This window comes from Aquarana catesbeiana, linkage group LG12 (assembly GCF_042186555.1).
Source record: "Aquarana catesbeiana isolate 2022-GZ linkage group LG12, ASM4218655v1, whole genome shotgun sequence".
NCBI classification, from domain to species: Eukaryota; Metazoa; Chordata; class Amphibia; order Anura; family Ranidae; genus Aquarana; species Aquarana catesbeiana.
The window spans coordinates 214167261-214187023 of NC_133335.1; the positions used below are offsets into that span (position 1 = coordinate 214167261).

The window sequence follows — 19763 nt, forward strand, 5'->3', positions numbered from 1 at the left end:
GTAGTATGTTTGCAGTCTCTGACCATCTCCTGTAGTATGTCTGCAGTCTCTGCCCATCTCCTGTAGTATGTCTGCACTCTCTGCCCATCTCCTGTAGTATGTCCCCAGTCTCTGACCATCTCCTGTATCATGTCTGCAGACTCTGACCATCTCCTGTATCATGTCTGCAGTCTCTGACCATCTCCTGTATCATGTCTGCAGTCTCTGACCATCCCCTGTATCATGTTTGCAGTCTCTGACCATCCCCTGTATCATGTCTGCAGTCTCTGACCATCTCCTGTTTAATGTCTGCAGTCTCTGACAATCTCTTGTATCATGTCTGCAGTCTCTGACCATCTCTTGTATCATGTCCGCAGTCTCTGACCATCTCTTGTATCATGTCCGCAGTCTCTGAACATCTCCTGTATCATGTCCGCAGTCTCTTACCATTTTCTGTACTATGTCTGTAGTCTCTGACCATCTCCTGTATGTCTGCAATCTCTGTAGCATTATATTCACTGGATATTATATGTGGCCCCTGAGTGATGTTAGGGGCCCCCTATATGCAGTAAGTGTCTTAGCCCCGCCCTTGCCTATATAACAGCTGTCACAGCCAAGAGACAGAAGTCGCCGGGAGGCCTCCCATCTAGGTGGAGCTTTTTTATTTTTTTCTATTTTTCAGGTCCATCGGACGGCGTGATTGAAGAACATTGCGGGACACTTTTTTTTTCTTTTTTAATAAAGGAATTGTCAAAAACTGTCAGTGGTTTTTACTTTTTGACACTTTTTTTTGGGTGAATGGGTAGGGGTACAATGTACCCGATACCCATTCACATAGAGGGGGTGGGATTTGGGGGCCCCCTTGTTAAAGGGGCTTCCAGATTCTGATAACCCCCCTGCCCGCAGACCCCGACAACCAATGGCCAGGGTTGTTGGGAAGAGGCTTTTGTTCCCATCAACATGGGGACAAGGTGCTTTGGGGGGGACCCCAAAGCACCCTCCTCATGTTGAGGGCAAGCGGCCTGGTATGGTGCAGGGGGGGGGGGCGAGCGAGCTGCCAGGCTGCTTGCTCGGATAAGGGTCTGGTATGGTTTTTGGGGAGGACCCCACGCTGTTTTTTTTTTAAATTTTGGCGTGGAGTTCCCCTTAAAATCCATACCAGACCCAAAGGGCCTGGTATGGATTTTGAGGGTGCACCCATGCCGTTTTTTTCTTAATTCTGTCATAGGGTTCCCCTTAACCACTTCAATAAACTGTAATGTATACTGTACACTGCCTGCACTGTAATATACTGTACATCGACTGCACGGTATTATATACTGTACACTGACTGCGCTGTATTATATACTGTACACTGCCTGCACTATATATATATATATATATATATATATATATATATATATATATATATTAGACTGCCTACACTGTGTATATATAGTCTACACTGAATGCACTGTATACAGTGCCTTGCAAAAGTATTCACCCCCTTGGCATTTTTCGTGTTTTGTTGCCTCACAACCTGGAATTAACATGGATCGTTTGAGGATTTGCATTGTTTAATTTACAGAACATGCCCACAACTTTGAAGATGTTTTTTTTTTTTTATTGTGAAGCAAACAACAAATAGAACAAAATAACAGAAAAAGTCAATGTGCATAACTATTCACCCCCCTAAAGTCAATACTTTGCAGAGTGCCTTTAAACCACTCAAGTGTTGCTTTAGCAGTGTGTTTGGGGTCATTGTCCTGCTGGAAGCTGAACCTCCGTCTTACCCTCAAATCACACACAGAGTGGTACAGGTTTTGCTCAAGAATATCCTTGTATTTAGCACCATCCCTCAACTTTCCCTTGACCAGTTTCCCAGTCCCGACTGCTGAAAAACATCCCTACAGCATGATGCTGCCACCACCATGTTTCACAGTGGGGATGATGTTCTTTGGGTGATGTGTTGGGTTTGCGCCAGACATAGTGTTTTCTTTGATGGCCAAAAAGTTCAATTTTAGTCTCATCAGACCAGAACACCTTCCTCCATAGATTTTGAGAGTCTCCCACATGCCTTTTCACCAACTCAAAATGTGCCATTTTGTTTTTTGATGAAATTAATGGCTTTCTTCTGGCCACTCTGCCATAAAGCACAACTCTATGGATCGTACGGCTTATTGTCATCCTATGTACAGATACTCCAGTCTCTGCTGTGGAACTCTGCAGCTCCTCCAGGGTTACCCTAGGTCTCTGTGCTGCCTCTCTGATTAATGCCCTCCTTGCCCGGTTCGTGAGTTTTAGTGTGTGGCCGTCTCTTGGCAGGTTTGCTGTTGTGCCATGTTCTTTCCATTTGGTTATGATAGATTTGATGGTGCTCCTAGGGAACATCAAGGATTTTGATTTTTTTTATAGCCTAACCCTGACTTGTACTTCTCAACAACATTGTCCCTTACTTGTTTGGAAAGTTCCTTGGTCTTCATGGCAGTGTTTGGTTAGTGGTGCCTTTTGCTTAAGTGTTGCAGCCTCTGGGTCCTTTCAGGTGGACATCATTTCAATAAATATGTGATTTCTTAAGGTAATTGGTTGCACCAGAGCTTTTTATGGGCTTCATAACAAAGGGGGTGAATACATACGCACATGCCAATTATCAGTTTTTTATTTCTGAAAAATAGTTTTATATATATATTTTTCTAATTTTACTTCACCAACTTAGACTATTGTGTTGTGATCCATCACATATACCGGTAATTCGGATTAAAAAAAACATTGAACTAAAGACTATAATGTAACAAAATAGGTAAAAAGCCAAGGGGGGGTGAATACTTTTGCAAGGCACTGTATGTGTGTGTGTATGTGTGTGTATATATATCCCTTCTTGTCAAGGCCACACCCCCTCCCGTTTAAGACCCGCTCTATCAGTGCAGCCCTATCAGTGCAGACTACAACAGAGTATAATGGGACCTGGAGGGGGGTCTCTCTCTAACAGTGTCCATTAGAAAGTCTCTGTTAGAGAGAGACCCCCCCTGCAGGACCCATTGGAGACTTCAATGGAGACCTAGTGGGTGGGTGGCTGGCACGGTGTACCCTGCTGTGGCTGACAGAGAGGGGGACTAATAGAGGGGGTGGGGGGCTAACAGATAGGGGTGGGCTTATAGAGAGGGGGGTGCTGACAGAGGGGGAGGGGGGCTGACAGAGGGGGTGGGCTGACTGACAGAGGGGGAGGGGGGCCTGGCAGAGGGGATGCTGACAGATAGGGGTGGGCTGACAGAGGGGGAGGGGGTCTGACAGAGGGGATGCTGACAGACAGGGGTGGGCTGACAGAGGGGGGGGGGGCGAAAAGAGAGGGGCGCTGACAGAGAGAGGTGGGCTGACTGACAGAGGGGGAGGGGGGCTGACAGAGGGGGAGGGGGCTGACTGACAGAGAGGGAGGGGGGCTGACTGACAGAGGGGGAGGGTGGGTTGACAGAGAGAGCGGTGGGCTGACAGAGGGGTGGGCTGACCGAGGGGGAGGGGGGGCTGACAGCGAGGGATTGAGGGGGGCAGATGAGAGAGAGACCTCAGGAGACACACAACGCGCCAGGCAGAGAGGCGGGACTCACTCGTGCTGCTGTTCCAGTCACCATATCTGACGAAACACCGCAATCACTCACAAACTCCGCTCAGGCCAATCGCAGACGCCCATGCCGGGCACCCGCACATGACATGTCGGCCAATCACAGGGCGCTCGTCGCCCATCGCTAAGCTGGGCTCGGAGCGAACACTGTGAAACATTTAAAACGGGACAGGTGTTCTGTCGATTCCGGTCAGTCCGGCCCTGCAAGTTCCGCTACATCAAGCCAGCCGCCGGGGGCTACATTTGTGCGGTAAGATGGGTCGGGGGGCTTGGCTTTTTCTCCTGCGGGGGGCGACTTTTTTGCCGCCCTAGGCCTAGACCTTGTTGGCCTAGTCCAAAATACAGCACTGCACATGACCACAATTTTACAGAAGTGAAGAGAAAAAAGGAGAGGTTTGGAAACTCACAGAGAACTTTACAAGGAGGCAGAAAAACACAGCAAGAAACTATTTTATGAAAAATAGGTTACAGGGACATTAAGTAGTGGATGTGAATGGAGAATAAGGATATAGGTTAGTGTCCCTTTAACGATAATTCGCCGGCCGTCGGTAACATACGGTGCATAGAGCGAAGTCGCAGCGCTCCACCCTAGACGTTCAGGAGAAAGTTCCAGAGATCAGGGAGTGTTTTATCTCCGGATGACTCAATGTTTGATTTTATGACACCATCCCTTGCAGTTATCAGTTACTTAGTAACTGTGAATGGATTAGCGTATGGAGATTTGTATACTGGAGGTGTATATAGTAACAGTGCCAGGTAAAGGAGAACTGCACCAGCTTGCAGAAAGTAAACAATTTCCCAGCCGAAACCAGGGCACGGAGGCATGGCGATAGCTGGCACCACGCTGCTAATAATTTGTGAGCTTCTATTGTTTACTGACAGGTCAAGTGTTTTTTTTTTTCTCAGCAGCAACAGTTACCCTTGTGTACTAATCCTGTAGGAAATGTCCAGCCTACCCAGGCTTACATAAGAGATTTAATGACATTGCTTAACAGTAAACAGTAGGGGGGAAATAAGGTACAGTTACGGTACTTAAAGCAGAACTACTATTAGTCTGTTTAGGTATTCATTCATGTTGCATAGAGTAGGCAAAGGTTTAAGCGGTGGTGGTCAACACACTTGACATTGTAGGCCTCAAGGGCAGCTCCTGACATCGCCAAAGGGCCAGCAGGACGGGATCTCGCTTATCTGACCTGGGGGTGGGGGTAGGGTTGCCACTTTTTCTTCAAGCCAAACCCGAACACTTTAGCGGCGCACAGCAAATTACCGTATATACTTGAGTATAAGCCGAGTTTTTCAGCACATTTTTTTGTGCTGAAAATGCCCCCCTCGGCTTATACTCGAGTCAAGCACTTTTCTGCAGCAGAGAATTACATTTTCAGGACCGACTTTGGGGCCCCGTATCTCAGGGCCACTTGGTGCTAGGATCCCCAAAGTTGGTGTGCAAACCCAGTGGAATTAGCACTAAACATATTCAAAGCTGGGGTTCCTAGTACCAAGTGGCCCAGAGATACGGGGCCCCAAAGTCGGTTCGGAAAATGTCACTCTCTGCTGCAGAAAAGTGCTTGACATTTTCCAAACTGACTTTGGGGCCCCGTATCTTGGGACCACTTGGTGCTAGGAACCCCAACACGGATATGTTATAGTTCTAGTCTCACTGGGTTCGCACGCCAAATTTGGGGATCCTAGCACCAAGTGGCCCCGTGATACGGGGCCCCAAAGTCGGTCAACTGTGTCCATCTGCAGCAATGTCATTTCAGGACCCTTTGGGTCCAGAGACCCCAAATTTTGGCTGCAGCTAGGGGGCATCTAGGAACCCTTAACAACCAAGTTTGAAGCTGAGGGGACCTATGGCTGCAAATGGGCACAGTGAGGCTGCAAATGGGCATTGTTGACCCTCTTTTCCACTTACAGTAGCTGCGCATTTCTCACCCTAGAGACTGGAGTCAATAAGTCTTCCCAGTTTTTTGTGGTAAAATTAGGTGCCTCGGTTTATATTCGGGTTGGCTTATACTCGAGTATATATGGTATTTTTTTTTTTTTAGCATACACTATAGGATTTTACTTGTATTCACACCCCTCCTGGTGTGCTCATCCACAAAGCTGCTCTTTTGCGCTCTTGCAGGACAGTCACAAGGTTCTTAGTGCAATAGATGTCCCAGTTTCCTGGTGCCAGACTGTTTTTGTCTGTTCATTACTATAGGATTGTAGCAGACCTGGGACACCTTTGGGCGCTCCAAAGAGAATGGTAATGCGGCGTGCATAGTGCCCCCCTTACCCTCCTATCAGACCCTGTTCTGAGCCACATTCCTGTCTAAATAATGTGTCCGGGTTTCAGGTGGACTGAAACCCAGACACGTGGTTCGAAACCCGAACTGTCCAGGAGAATCCCAGACAGGTGGCAACCCTAGGTGGGGGGCACTAAATAAAAGTCAGGGGGCATATTGTCAACACTAACAGTCTCTCACAGTACAGCTAAAATCTACAATAACACTCACGCAATTAAAAAAAAAAAAAAACGAAAATATATGAAATGATTATAAAAGAGCTGCACATCTTAAAGCTAAAGAAAGCACTAAAAATAAAATTCTGAATTTCTAAAATGCTGAAATCGGACCAAAGTCAGACCAAAGTAGTGCAGGAACCTTTTCTAAAGTTTGACCGACTTGTGTATGACCAGTTAGGATGGCTCTCAAAGGGAACCATTGGTTTGTACACGTCATGTGACATGTGCTCCCAAAGTCGGAGCGTATATCGCACCAGTGTGAACCGGGCCTTATTCATAAATATATTAATAAAATAAGATTAATAATGCAGTAAAATTAAAGTCCATAAATAGTGTGCTTTATGTCTTTAAATCCATCCATTAGTGAAGAAAACGGTGCCACCAAAAGAAGGAAAGTGTTTCTTCTTTCCCACAGGCTCACACTGCACTCACCAGAAAGGTATGACCCCTTTTTTTTTAAAGAAGGTCAAAAATCGCTTTGGTATAAATCGCTGTGTATATCCATATGATCTCTGGTCCCCCAAAAGTCCCTGAGAAAGGATATACTTGTTGTAACTCAGGTCAGTGACCAGATCTGAACCTGGTCGCTCACCCACCTTGGGTCTTTATGCCCATGTTGGCATGGTGTCCACCGTAGCATTGGCAGGAGCAAGGCAGTGTAGGACTGGCCAGAAGAGGGATTACTTTGACGCAGTTGGCCAGCTTAAATATGTATTGCAATATATGTGAACTACATATCTCTGTTTTTCATTGCATTCAGTGCCTTGAAAAAGTATTCATACCCCTTGAAATTTTCCACATTTTGCCATGTTACAACCAAAAAAATTTATTTTGCTGGGATTTTATGTGATAGACCAACACAAAATGGCACATAATTGTGAAGTGGAAGGAAAATTATAAATGGTTTTCAAAATGTTTTACAAATAAATATAAATAAATAAAATAAGTGTGGTGTGCATTTGTATTCAGCCCCCTTTACTCTGATACCCCTAACTAAAATCTAATGGAACCAATTACCTTCAGAAGTCACCTAATTATTAAATAGAGTCCACCTGTGTGTAATTTAATCTCAGCATAAATACAGCTGTTCTGTGAAGCCCTGTGAAGAGGTGTGTTAGAGAACCTAAGTGAACTAACAGTCAAGGAACACACCAAACAGGTCAGGGATAAAGTTGTGGAGAAGTATAAAGCAGGGTTAGGTTATAAAAAATATCCCAAGCTTTGAACATCTCACGAAGCACTGTTCAATCCATAGTAGAAGAGAGAAGGGCCGGTAACTCCATGTCCATATCAAATGTGCCAATAAAAGTATTCTCATGTTAAAAATACAAAAGCTGATGCGTTTTGTGCAGTGATCAAGGCGGTACCGAAACGTGTCTGCTTTTGTATTTTTAACATGTTACATTAAAATTATTCACTTCATTTGATATGGACATGGAGTTGCCGGCCCTTCTCTCTTCTACTATTGTCTAAGTGTTGTTCGGACAACACAGCAGCCAGAGCACCCTATTGTGGACTTAATTTTACCTCCAGGAGCCTTTGTGAGAGCGTTGCAATCCTTTGTCTACACACTGTTGAATCCATCATCTGAAAATAGAAAGAGTATGGCACAACTGCAAACCGACATGAACGTCCACCTAAACTGACAGGCCGGGCAAGGAGAGCATTAATCAAAAGAGCAGCCAAGAGGCCCATGGTAACTCTGGAGGAGATGCAAAGATCCACAGCTCAGGTGGGAGAATCTTTCCACAGGACAACTATTAGTTGTGCACTCCACAAATCTAATTGCTAATTGCCAGCTCCTCTCTCTCCACAGTGACTCACCTGATAATATCCTGCTCATCAGTCCTGCTTACTTAAGTCGTCCAGCCCAGATGATCTCTGCCTTCACCTTGGTCACATCTCTAGAGATGCTCTCCTGTGTTCCTGTTAAAGATTTGCTTGGCTGACATTCCTTCTGGCTCCAGATCCTGCTTGCTATTCTACTACGCTGATCTCTGGCTCCCTGATGTTTTGGCTTGTCTGACTATCCCTTCTGGTTCCTGAACTCTGGCTATGTTTTGACTACGTTTACTCTGTTTACCTTTTTTATTATTATTAAACAAGTGTGATTTAACTGTCTGTCTGTATTGGTCTGATTCATGGTTTCTGACACATAAGAAGTCTCATTTGCACTTTGCGAGAAGCCATGTGGGGGACACAGCAAACATGTGGAAGAAGGCGCTCTGGTCAGATGAGACCAAAATGTAACTTTTTGGCCAAAAAGCAAAACGCTATGTGTGGCAGAAAACGAACACTGCACATCACCCTGAACACACCGTCCCCACCGTGAAACATGGTAGTGGCAGCATCTTGTTGTGGGGTTGCTTTTCTTCAGCTGGGACAGGAAAGCTGGTCAGATGGGAGAATGTATGGAGCCAAATACAGGGCAATCTTAGAAGAAAACCTGTTAGAGTCTTAAAAAAACTTGAGACTGGGGTGGAGGTTCGCCTTCCAGCAGGACAACGACCCTAAACATACAGCCAGAGCTACAATGGAATGATTTAGATCAAAGCATATTCATGTGTTAGAATGGCCCAGTCAAAGTCCAGACCTAAATCCAATTGAGATTCTGTGGCAAGACATGAAAATTGCTGTTCACAGACACTCCCCATCCAATCGGACAGAGCTTGAGCTATTTTGCAAAGAAGAATGGGCAAAAACTTCACTCTCTAGATGTGCAAAGCTGGTAGAGACATTCCCAAAAAGACGTGCAGCTGTAATTGCAGTGAAAGGGGGTTCTACAAAGTATTGACTCAGGCAGGCTGAATACAAATGCACGCCGCACTTTTCACATATTTATTTGTAAAAAAAATTGAAAACCATTTATCATTTTCCTTCCACTTCACAACTATGTGCCACTTTGCGTTGGTTTATCACATAAAAACCCAATAAAATACATTTACGTTTTTGGTGGTAACATTACAAAATGTGGAAAATTTCAAGGGTATGATTACTTTTTCAAGGCACTGTAGGTACCAGCAGATGAGAGGTCAAGTAGCCACATCTAAAGGAACCACTAAGAACCTCTGGAGATACCTAGATTTTAATGGAACGCTGGTTGAGAATGGCTGTGTTAATGTGTACAAAGTCAACTCAAGTATTCCAAGTTTGTTTGGAGTACTCCTCTTGGTTTTCAAGTGAGGCTGTGAGTTCTTCCATTTTCATAATTGCATTAGTTTTGGTAAACTTTAGAGGATTAGATGAGGTGTGCATTTTTTTTCAGAGGGCTGGTATATGGGCCCTGGCTGAAATTACCAGGTACACTGAAAGAGAGGTTTTGTAGAGTTTTTTAGAGGTATTGTTTAGGGAGAGAATGTAGCTTGATGGATTTACACCTAGGCTGAAAATAAAAGAAGGGTCTTCAGAAAGTTTATGGACTTTTTTTATATTTAATAAAGTTTTAAAAAGTGCGGAAACCCTTAAGAACCCTCGTATAAGAATATATGGAGTAGAGGGTTCTGGTTCTGTAATGCAGTGGCAACATTTGGCCAGTACACGGCTACAGATTTTGCAGAGCATAGAAGGTACTTGATACAAGTGTAGCAAAGTCTTTAGCCTCTTCCAGTCTAATAGAGGCCCTAGCAAGGCTCCACATTTGCACATGCAGGAATGCTGTCTCCTATGGCAACAGTCTTTAACAGTTCCTAACTCAAATGTAACAGTTCCTTCAGCTTCACTACAACGCTCTCTTGTAGTTCTTCAACACTGAGCTCCTGGTCTGTCACTAGACCCACTGATTCACTGACTCTGAATCTCTTGAGCTCCTCCAATCTTTGCGGTGGTATCTCCCTCAAGCGTCACCCACGCTTCCCTGCTGGGTCCCTAGCTTGGCACTCCAGATACTTCTCAAGCTTCGCCCCCGCTGGTTAGGTTCCTGACTTGATCACCGCCTGAAGTTTCCCGTTTCGCCAACGTGCCTGTTTCAGTGAGAATACTGCTCTGGTACTTGCTTCAGTTACTCACTGTGGTCCCTGGTAAAGGTGATTGGTTCCTTAGTGGCGACAGCTCCCCTTCTACCTCCGACCATGACAGGTTCTCCGGCCAACAGAACCGTCACTTTTGGTTTGACTGCAAGCAGCAATCCCAACCCTGCGCTGCCCTCTTACTTCTGGATAGGCCCTCACACAGCCTTGCAGACAGATGCCCTCGTATAAGGCCTGATCTCCAGCCTAGCAGCCCGGGGCGTACGACACGCATCCACCCAGACAGCCGTCCAGGTGGCACAGAACATAGATCACCTGACTCCACCCAAAGATATAGGTGCTCCCAGCAGGCCAAGGGGTTCAAGAAAACCCCTGCCCATTGGCTGAGATGCCCCATATACCCATAACCTGACTTTGGGTTGCCCTTCTCATATCTAGTACCACCAAGTACCCGGCCACCTAGTGGTAGAAGAGAAAAGTGCAACAAGGCCAAACTTGTGAGAAATCAATGAATCTCTATCAATCAACCAGGATAACTACTCCTGGCAGGTATATTTGTGAGGAGCTCCCTGCCTAAGCTACAGGGTGCTACAAGAGTATTGTAAAGCCATGTTCTTGTAATGTGTTGGCTAAGTATTCCTGTGCAAAATAAATCACCCAATTCAATTGTTCAGATGTGAATAGGACTTTTAGATTTCCCAATTATGAATGAATAACTGACAAATCATCAAAGGGCAGATTAGAAGCTTGTATATATTATGTATATTGTAAAACACATGTCTGAATGGACCTCACAACTTTCTGAGATGAAACAGTTAGGTGCGGGGGGAGTGGAGGCTTTTAGTAAAAAAATATGTAAGCAAATGACCCACCACTGCCACGTCCCCAATAAATATGTAAAAAGCGAGTGGTTAAACCCACAAGTTTTATTTATTTTTTTGAACACTCCTTTTCTTATACTTTAAAAGCCTATACTGGCTTTTCACTATAGCAAAAGCTATTGTTTAGAGCACCCATTTTCATCCAGGGTTCCATGGAATGATAGGATTCCTCCAGTGGTTGCTAGGGGTTCCTTAGTTTGTGACTAGCTGACCATTCATGTAGTTACATAGTTACATAGTAGATGAGGTTGAAAAAAGACACAAGTCCATCAAGTCCAACCTTGCCTGGATACTTCTGGGGATAATGCCACTTGGCAGAGCAGCAGCACAACACCAATGATCTTTTACGCTGTCTCTGATACTGATATTTTGACCACCACTGTAAGGTTTGCATTCTTCGCACTGACCACCAATGTGGGTGGAGTTCTTCCCACTCACCACCAATGTAGGAGCATTCTTCCCACTGACCACCAATGTAATGAATTGGTTTAAGCAGGGGTTTCTTGAGACCTAAAAAAATATTTTAGATGTTCCTCTAAAAGGCTTGAGAATGGCTGGTTTAAAGGTTTCGTGAAGGTTTAGAGCAGCTGGATAGACTTTATTTATTTATTACAGGCATTTATATAGAACCAACAATTTACAATATAAAAATCACTGTGGAAATTCACGTCAGTCCCTCTCCTAAAGGAGCTTACAACTCAAGCTTCTTACCTCCCATGACCATACTAGGCCCATTTTAAATGAAGCTACCAGAATGTCTTTGGAGTGTGGGGAAAGCAAGCAAACCCTGTAAATACAGTGTCCTGGTGGGGATTTGAACTAGTGTGGCAAGGTAGGCCTGAAAACCACTAAGCCACTATGCTTTAATAGGAGCCATTGAGAATCTCAGGCTTGCAGGATCACATGCTTGGCACTTTGTGTTCCCTGAACATGAGGTTGGATTTTTACACAGTTGGGTGACTTTGTGTACTTGTCAAGGCCAAAATGAAAAGTATTCGGTGGATAAATAACCATTTTTAGAGGTCTATACTTTAGACTAAATAGAGGAACAAGAGGATTTAATACCAAAGATGGACTGCGCCTTCCATTGAGTGGCAGTTGGAAGCTATGCTCTGTCTACACCTTCATGTGATAGTAGTGGGCCAATCACAAAGCGCCAGCACTGTCACATGTGAGGAAAGGGAGTCCCATATCCCTCCCCTTACCTAGAAGTGCCAGGTATATCTTGTCTCTCCTGGTAGAAAAAAAAAAGGGGAAGAGAAAGAAAAGTATGAGCTGTTGGGCAATGGGGAAGTTAAAGTGTTACTAAAGCCACAACAGTAAAATCAATCTGTATATGCAGTAAAGCATGTTTGTTATACTCATGCCGTGTACACACACGAGCGGAATGTCCGACAGAAAAAGTCCGATGGGAGCTTTTCATCGTATATTCCGATCGTGTGTAGGCCCCATCGCACTTTTTACGTCGAAAAATTCTGACGGATCTAGAAAGAGAACATGTTCTAAATATTTCCGACAGGACCAATTCCTATCGGGAAAACCGCTCGTCTGTATGCTGTTCCGACGCACCAAAAACGACGCATGCTCTGAAGCAAGTACAAGACTGAAGCTATTGGCTACTGGCTATTGAACTTCCGTTTTCTAGTCCCGTCGTATGTGTTGTACGTCACCGCGTTCTGGACGGTCAGAATTTGGTGTGACCGTGTGTGTGCAAGACAACTTGAGCGGAATTCCCGTCTGAACTCAGTGTGGAAAAACCTTCAGAATTTATTCCGACGGGAAAACTGGTCGTGTGTACAGGGCATCACTGTGGAACCCAAGGGGTTAATCCTGCACATGGTGCAAAAAGGCTGTTTGATCCTATCTTCTCTGATCCTCCCCTTCTTCCACTGTCCCCAATCCATCACCTGATAAGACAGAGCATTTGAAGGCACTCTGCATATGCTCAGTTTGTTGTGTATTGCTAGATAGTTTTTTTTTTTTTCTCTTGGGAAGGTGCATGTAATCAGCAAAGGGCCAATCAGCACTGTCCATACAGAGGGTCAGGGGTCCTGCAGCCTCAAAGGACAGTCAGAGGAGAATAAAAACTCCTCCTACAAGCTTTAACCAGACACTGATAGAAGTCATAAGACTGCTATATACTGCTGATGATGATAAAAAGGTATTTAGCAGTTTATATTTACTAAAATAATTGCATCTCCATGTTCTGTGTATTGTGGGAGACCATATATAGTGAATGCAGGCTCCACAGTTTAAGTGGACCTCCGTGACTAATCAACCTCCGTGATTAAAGCACAGGTCCACTTTAAGGGAGATACGTCATTATAGAAAGGGCACATGTGAGTTTCATTAAAGGTCATAAAAGAAAACTGATCTCTTTGCAGAACAATAATGCCGCTCAAAGTTCACCATTTACAACATAGCTTTAGACATATAATAATCATCCTCGGAATAATACAACTGTTTACTACATAATCGCCTCCTAACTTGTTTCGGGCTAGAAGAGGTATGCCAGTGCTGTCTATGATGTTCTGAAAAAAATTTTATAATGATTTTGGATTTGTTTCAGCAAGGGCACAGAAAAAAAATACTGTCACTGTGACAACTGTTTACAAACAAAGCCATGTGATCATCATTTCACAACCAATCATGTTGGTTCCCAATCCTTACTGGGAGACTAAAGACTGTCAATGATAGTATGCTCCTAATTGTAAAAAGGAACATAAATTATCATTCCTCAACATGGGGGGTGTTCTGAGGAACCTTAATCTACGCATCACAGGAAGAGTTAAACATTTCAGCTAGATGCATAGAAGGTGGCTGTTATAAAGCGTAAAGGCAGGTGTACCAATACTTTTGAAAATATAGTGTGTGTGTATATATATATATATATATATATATATATATATATATATATATATATATATACACACACACACACACACACTATATATCAATTATATACAGTACATATTTACATTTACTGTATATAAAATGATATAAATCTATATATACCCACACACAAAAATATATTTCAAAACGCATGTCCATCCCATGCAGATTGGTATGCTTGTGTGTGAATGAAGCCAAACAATGAAATAGCCTGTCGATTGCACCCAAAATACAAGTTTTTACGTGGGTCCAGAGGCTTGTCTGGGGCCTACCACCGCCGCCGAGGAATGGTCCTGAGCTGTCGGTCCTGTGTGACGAAGCTGGACAACCGAGGAGATCCCAGGGGAGGACCCGTCTTGGAGAGATCACGCGGTGAGCTGGTCTACAGAGGGGCCTGGTGACTCGGTTGGAGGACGTATGCAAAAGAAGTAACCATACAGCATAGTGTTGCCGGTTCGGCTTAAAGGTTCAAGCACTGTGACTGACTTTTATTCTAGAGAAATCTGATACATCCTGTGGCAGAGGATCGTGCGGATTTACCCCCCAAACAAGTCTGTGGCAGAGACTTTTAATTCGTGCTACGTGCTGGCTGCTAGACCGGTGAGAGAGGCCTATCCAGACGAGCAAGGAGTGTGTCCCACGAGGGGAGCGCATTCCATATACCTATATTCTACCAGGACATTTGTCGCTAAGATTCTTTAAGAAGATATTTGAGTCTCTCCTGGAAGTTTCCTTTTCCACCTCTTTCCTGCTACTTCTTAAAGTTTGTTTGTTCAATAAAGCATTGAAAACGTACTCCAGTGTTGGTGCGTGTGTCGCCTGGCAGTAAACTCAACGGAACCCCTAGACCCGGTGCAGGTGAAACCAAGGGAAGCAAAGTGAAGGTAACAGACCCGCTTAAACCAGCAGCTCCACCGAGAGTTATTGCTACATTAATATTGTGAGTGCATTTATTACATTTTTGAAAAGGGTAGAAATGTATCAATTTTGTTGTACAGTAAGGCAATGGTTTATCGCCCACTACTACAAATGTGCACTGAATAAATGGCACCACATTCATCCACTACCACAACACACTGACAAATTGAAGTGTTACATTACGAGGTCTCAGGTGTGAATGGGGATCAGGTGTGTTAAATTTGGTGTTATCGCTCTCACTCTCTCATACTGGTAACTGGAAGTTCAACATGGCACCTCATGGCAAAGAACTCTCTGAGGATCTGAAAAAATTGTTACTCTACATAAAAATGGCCTAGGCTATAAGAAGATTGCCAAGACCCTGAAACTGAGCTGCAGCATGGTGGCCAAGACCATACAGTGGTTTAACAGGATATTTTCCACTCAGAACAGGCCTCGCCGTGATCGACCAAAGAAGTTGAGTGCACATGCTCAGCGTCATATCCAGAGGTTGTCTTTGGGAAATAGACATATGAGTGCTGCCAGCATTGCTGCAGAGGTTGAAGGGGTGGGGGGGGGGGGGGGTCAGCCTGTCAGTGCTCAGACCATACACTGCACACTGCATCAAATTGGTCTGCATGGCTGTTGTCCCAGAAGGAAGCCTCTTCTAAAGATAATGCACAAGAAAGCCCGCAAACAGTTTGCTAAAGACAAGCAGACTAAGGACATGGATTACTGGAACCATGTTCTGCGGTCTGATGAGACCAAGATAAACTTATTTGGTTCAAATGGAGTCAAGCGTGTGTGGCAGAACAAATGTGTCTTGCCTCAGTCAAGCATGGTGGTGGGAGTGTCATAGTCTGGGGCTGCATGAATGCTGCTGGCACTGGGGAGCTACAGTTCATTGAGGGAACCATGAATGCCAACATGTACTGTTGCATACTGATGCCAAGCATGATCCCCTCCCTTCAGAGACTAGGCCACAGGGCAGTATTCCAACATGATAATGACCCCAAACACATCTCGAAGACTACCACTGCCTTGCTAAAGAAGCTGAGGGTAAAGGTGATGGACTGGCCAAGCATGTCTCCAGAACTAAACCCTATTGAGCATCTGTGGGGCATCCTCAAATGGAAGGTGGAGGAGCGCAAGGTCTCTAACATCCACCAGCTCCGTGATGTCGTCATGGAGGAGTGGAAGAGGACTCCAGTGACAACCTGTGAAGCTCTGGTGAACTCCGTGCCCAAGAGGGTTAAGGCAGTGCTGGAAAATAATAACACTTTGGGCCCAATTTGGACATTTTCACTTAGGGGTGTACTCACTTTTGTTGCTAGCGGTTTAGACATTAATGGCTGTGTGTTGAGTTATTTTGAGGGGACAGCAAATTTACACTGTTATACAAGCTGTACACTCACTACTTTACATTGTAGTAAAGTGTCATTTCTTCAGTATTGTCACATGAAAAGATAGAATAAAATATTTACAAAAAATGTGAGGGGTGTACACACTTCTATCTATCTATCTATCTATCTATCTATCTATCTATCTATCTATCTATCTATCTATCTATCTATCTATATCTATATCTATATATATTGATATACAGTTAACAGTCATTTTTAGACACCACCAAAATAATAATTCATTTAAGTAGCAAAAGAAAAATCATTTTTTCTCATTGTTAATCAGGAGCATCTCAAAGTGTTAAAATGTATCCATACAAGGAACATCAGTAATAAGCGGCTGTTACTGGCCTTAGTGTGCCTAATGCCGAGTACAGCCATGTATTAGTCACAGCCACCCTTAATCCTGTTGTAAAAAACAATTGCCACGTACATTTTGTGCAAACAGCATAATTTCCCTAAAACCCAGAACGAAGTGCCTTTGCCGGCCAAAGAGATCACGTGGAGTTACGAACCTTACTACTTCAAAGTAATGGACAGCGTTGGGGCTTGATGGCTCATTGGCTCTTCTGACAGAAGATCTAACCTTCCAAACTGAATCCAGAAATAAAGAAAAAAGGTTTTGGCTTGAGTTAGGATATAAATGCAATTCCCCCACCCCTGTTCCTGACAATGTGCCACTGAGGCATTGACTTTTTCTGTGACTTGGAGTTAAGCCCCATCCTCAACTATCCCACAAATCTAGCAAGCTCCGGGTGGGCTAGCCGCCACTATTCTCCATACCCTTTCTGTGTTCAGGTACCAGCCCAGTTTGTCAACTTTGCATTTAATGTAAAGTCCTAAGATCCAGACCGCTGCTTTCCAAAAAACATCCAACTTTATTAAACTTCTAAAAACATGCAAATACAGCACTATGGCACTGTGAGGACTATAAGGTAAGTCAACGCGTTTCACGCTACCTCAACTCTTAATCATGACTATACAGTCAGGAACTTCAGAGAACCGAAAAAAATCGCTCCAGCCAGTATAAAATGCAATCGAGTCTCAAAATACTTTAGAAAAACACTTTAAAAATGTCTTAATGGGGCACCTATATAAACCCAATATGGGAGGGCAGATATTACTATCGTCCCCTAATAGCAAATGTACACTTTACACCCTATAGCAACCGAGTGAGATGGAGAAGTCTCCATACACCTATGATGTAATCCCTCACAATTTTTAAACAAAACTCAAGTCATTGCAGACTCCTTTGAATACAGTGTAGGCAGGTGCAGTCTACTTTTTCCACTGCTAGTGGTCTTGCAGCTGGAGAGAAAGTCAAGAGGAACATCATTTCTCTATGGTTTCCTGGGTCACTGGGGAAACCATCTGGTTGGATGTTGCCATCCCATGTGACTCTGGCAGCCATCTTGGGTCAGACAGAGTATATTTAAGACCCTGGCTCCCGGGTTTGCGAGTGGGTAGTGTAGGTACTTCGTCTGTTAGGGACAGTACTAGTGGTAGGAAAAGGTTCCTGACGAGGAGGGATAAACGTAGGGTCGCAATTCGTCTGGGCTTCATCCTGCTTGGGCACGAGACCGCCAGGCCCCATTCTGCTCTCTTAACGGACACTCTCAATCTGGCTTATCTTCACATTACTGAAAACGCTTGTTGCACCCAATTGGGCAGCCTTTCCACTGGATTTATTGTGAACTGTTGCTGCATTATTTAAACACAAGTTTTCCATTGCACCTGACTGTATGAATTATTGCTGCACCCCACCTACCACCACACCTGAAAACTGGAATGCTGGATTCATCATTGAGCAACTTCTGCAAATGATTCAAAATATTCCAAAATTAATTCTGTACATTAAAGCCGGCCCCTGCACCATCAGGCAACACAATCTCCTTAATCCAAAGAACAGATAAGGCAGACCGTGCATTCCACAAATCGTCCGCCCTACCACACACACACACACACCTCTAGGCGACTGAAATACTGGTCTGCGTGAGCTGAAAAAGGGGACAGCAATGAATCACTACAGAACCTAGATACAGTAAGATACAGTATCTCACCTGCAATGGAGCCTTTGTGCTTCACAGTAGGTTCCCTACTGCGCATGCGCGAAGTGAGCTGCGCCTTCTAATTGGCCCGGCGAAAGGAGGAGGGGGGGCGAACTTCTGAGGACCGGTGCCGTGGCGCTGTCTCCCTGGAAGTGGGGAAGGGGGACCTGTCAAAACAGGTACCTGTTCCCCCCTCCCCCCTGAAAGGTGCAGAATGTGGCACCGGAGGGGCGGGGGGGAGATGAGCGTAAGTTCCACTTTTGAGTGGAACTCCGCTTTAAGGTCACTGTTGTTCATGCATTTTTATACTCCATGGAAAGCTGGCTGCAGGCACAGACCAGAGGGGGAGGGGAATTGTAGCTTTCAAGAGGTAATGATCTCTGGAAGCTCTGCTCAAAAAAAGGAAGATAGGGGGCAAGGACCAGTTATCAGCAATATCTGTGGTCTCCCTGCAGCTGATATTTTTTCCCTTTACAGACTTACCATGCATTGTTTTGCACTGTTTTTCTGTGTGTCTGTGGCCATCTTGGTATTGGTAATGACAGAGCTTTGCTTCCTCTTGTCAGAGCCTCCAGCAAGGGGAACAGTGATTGGCACAGTAGGGAGATTAGTAAATCTCACCCCAAATCTCCTGGGACTAAAAGAGGCAGCAGTGGCAAAGATCTAACACTGCAGATATACAGCTATGTGGCTGTAGGCACAGAAGTGCCTAGGCATGCTCACATACCAGGAAGTAAACTTCTATTTTTAGGGAGTAATTGCAGACAAAAAGGTCTTTCAGGAAACTCTTTAGGCACAATGTTTCTAGATGAAACATTACATAGCAAATCATCATACTTTATGAGTTCAGTTATTCTTGAATGTGTGGGCACTCTTGATAGACCAGTAATAACAACAAAAGCTATATAAAGGATATGTAGGTGGAGCAGGGCTGTTAATATTGATTGGACCCTGGGCAAACATTTTCTTGGGCCCCTTTACTCTCAATAGCCGAGCACACAAAGCTCCCTTTCCATAGCCCCACACCAAACTCCACTCAGCTCTTCATAGCCCCACCTACAAACCCCCCTCTACTTTACATAACTCCAAGCCCAAATGTCACTCCCCTCTCCATATAGATACCACCCAAAGCCATCTTATTCCAATAGCCCCACCTTCAGCCCCTCTCCAATCACCAAGACCCCTTTGGCCACACTCTTTGCCTGGTGGAGCCCCATAGATGAGGCTGGCAGTGCAGGAATTCCCCTTAACTCCCCTTCCGCCTCGCCCCATACCGGCCTCCTGTCATTAATTACCTTGGCTGGTGTTGTGCTCCATCCCGGTAGAGACACGGAAGAGACTTCCCCGGACCAGGAAGAGAAACCGATCCACCACCCAAGCAACCCTGGACAGCCTAGCACAGCACTCCCACCTCCCTCTCCTTCCCACACAGACTACCCGGATCGGTATTTACAAAGAACCAGGGCACCGAAGACTGTCATCTCTGAAATGCAGCAAACCAATCCTGCGAAACCTCTAAAACATCGAGACCACGCCTTCTCACCAATACCATAAAAACAAGACTACCTGTCTCCCGGGAGACAAGACTAAGACGCTA

The 19763-nt window shown here is 44.7% G+C and overlaps 1 protein-coding gene across 1 annotated transcript in view; it reads right to left on the bottom strand.

Annotated features, from left to right (window-relative positions):
- LOC141113399 (polycystin-1-like) overlaps positions 1-19483 on the bottom strand; it is a 179305-nt gene extending 159822 nt beyond the window's left edge. Inside the window, exons 1-2 of the mRNA XM_073606457.1 lie at positions 19462-19483; positions 16634-16712 (exon numbers count right to left, since the gene is read on the bottom strand). Coding sequence (XP_073462558.1) covers positions 16634-16712; positions 19462-19483 — 101 coding nt within the window. The remainder of the gene's footprint in view (positions 1-16633; positions 16713-19461) is intronic.
- Positions 19484-19763: the final 280 nt, after the last annotated feature.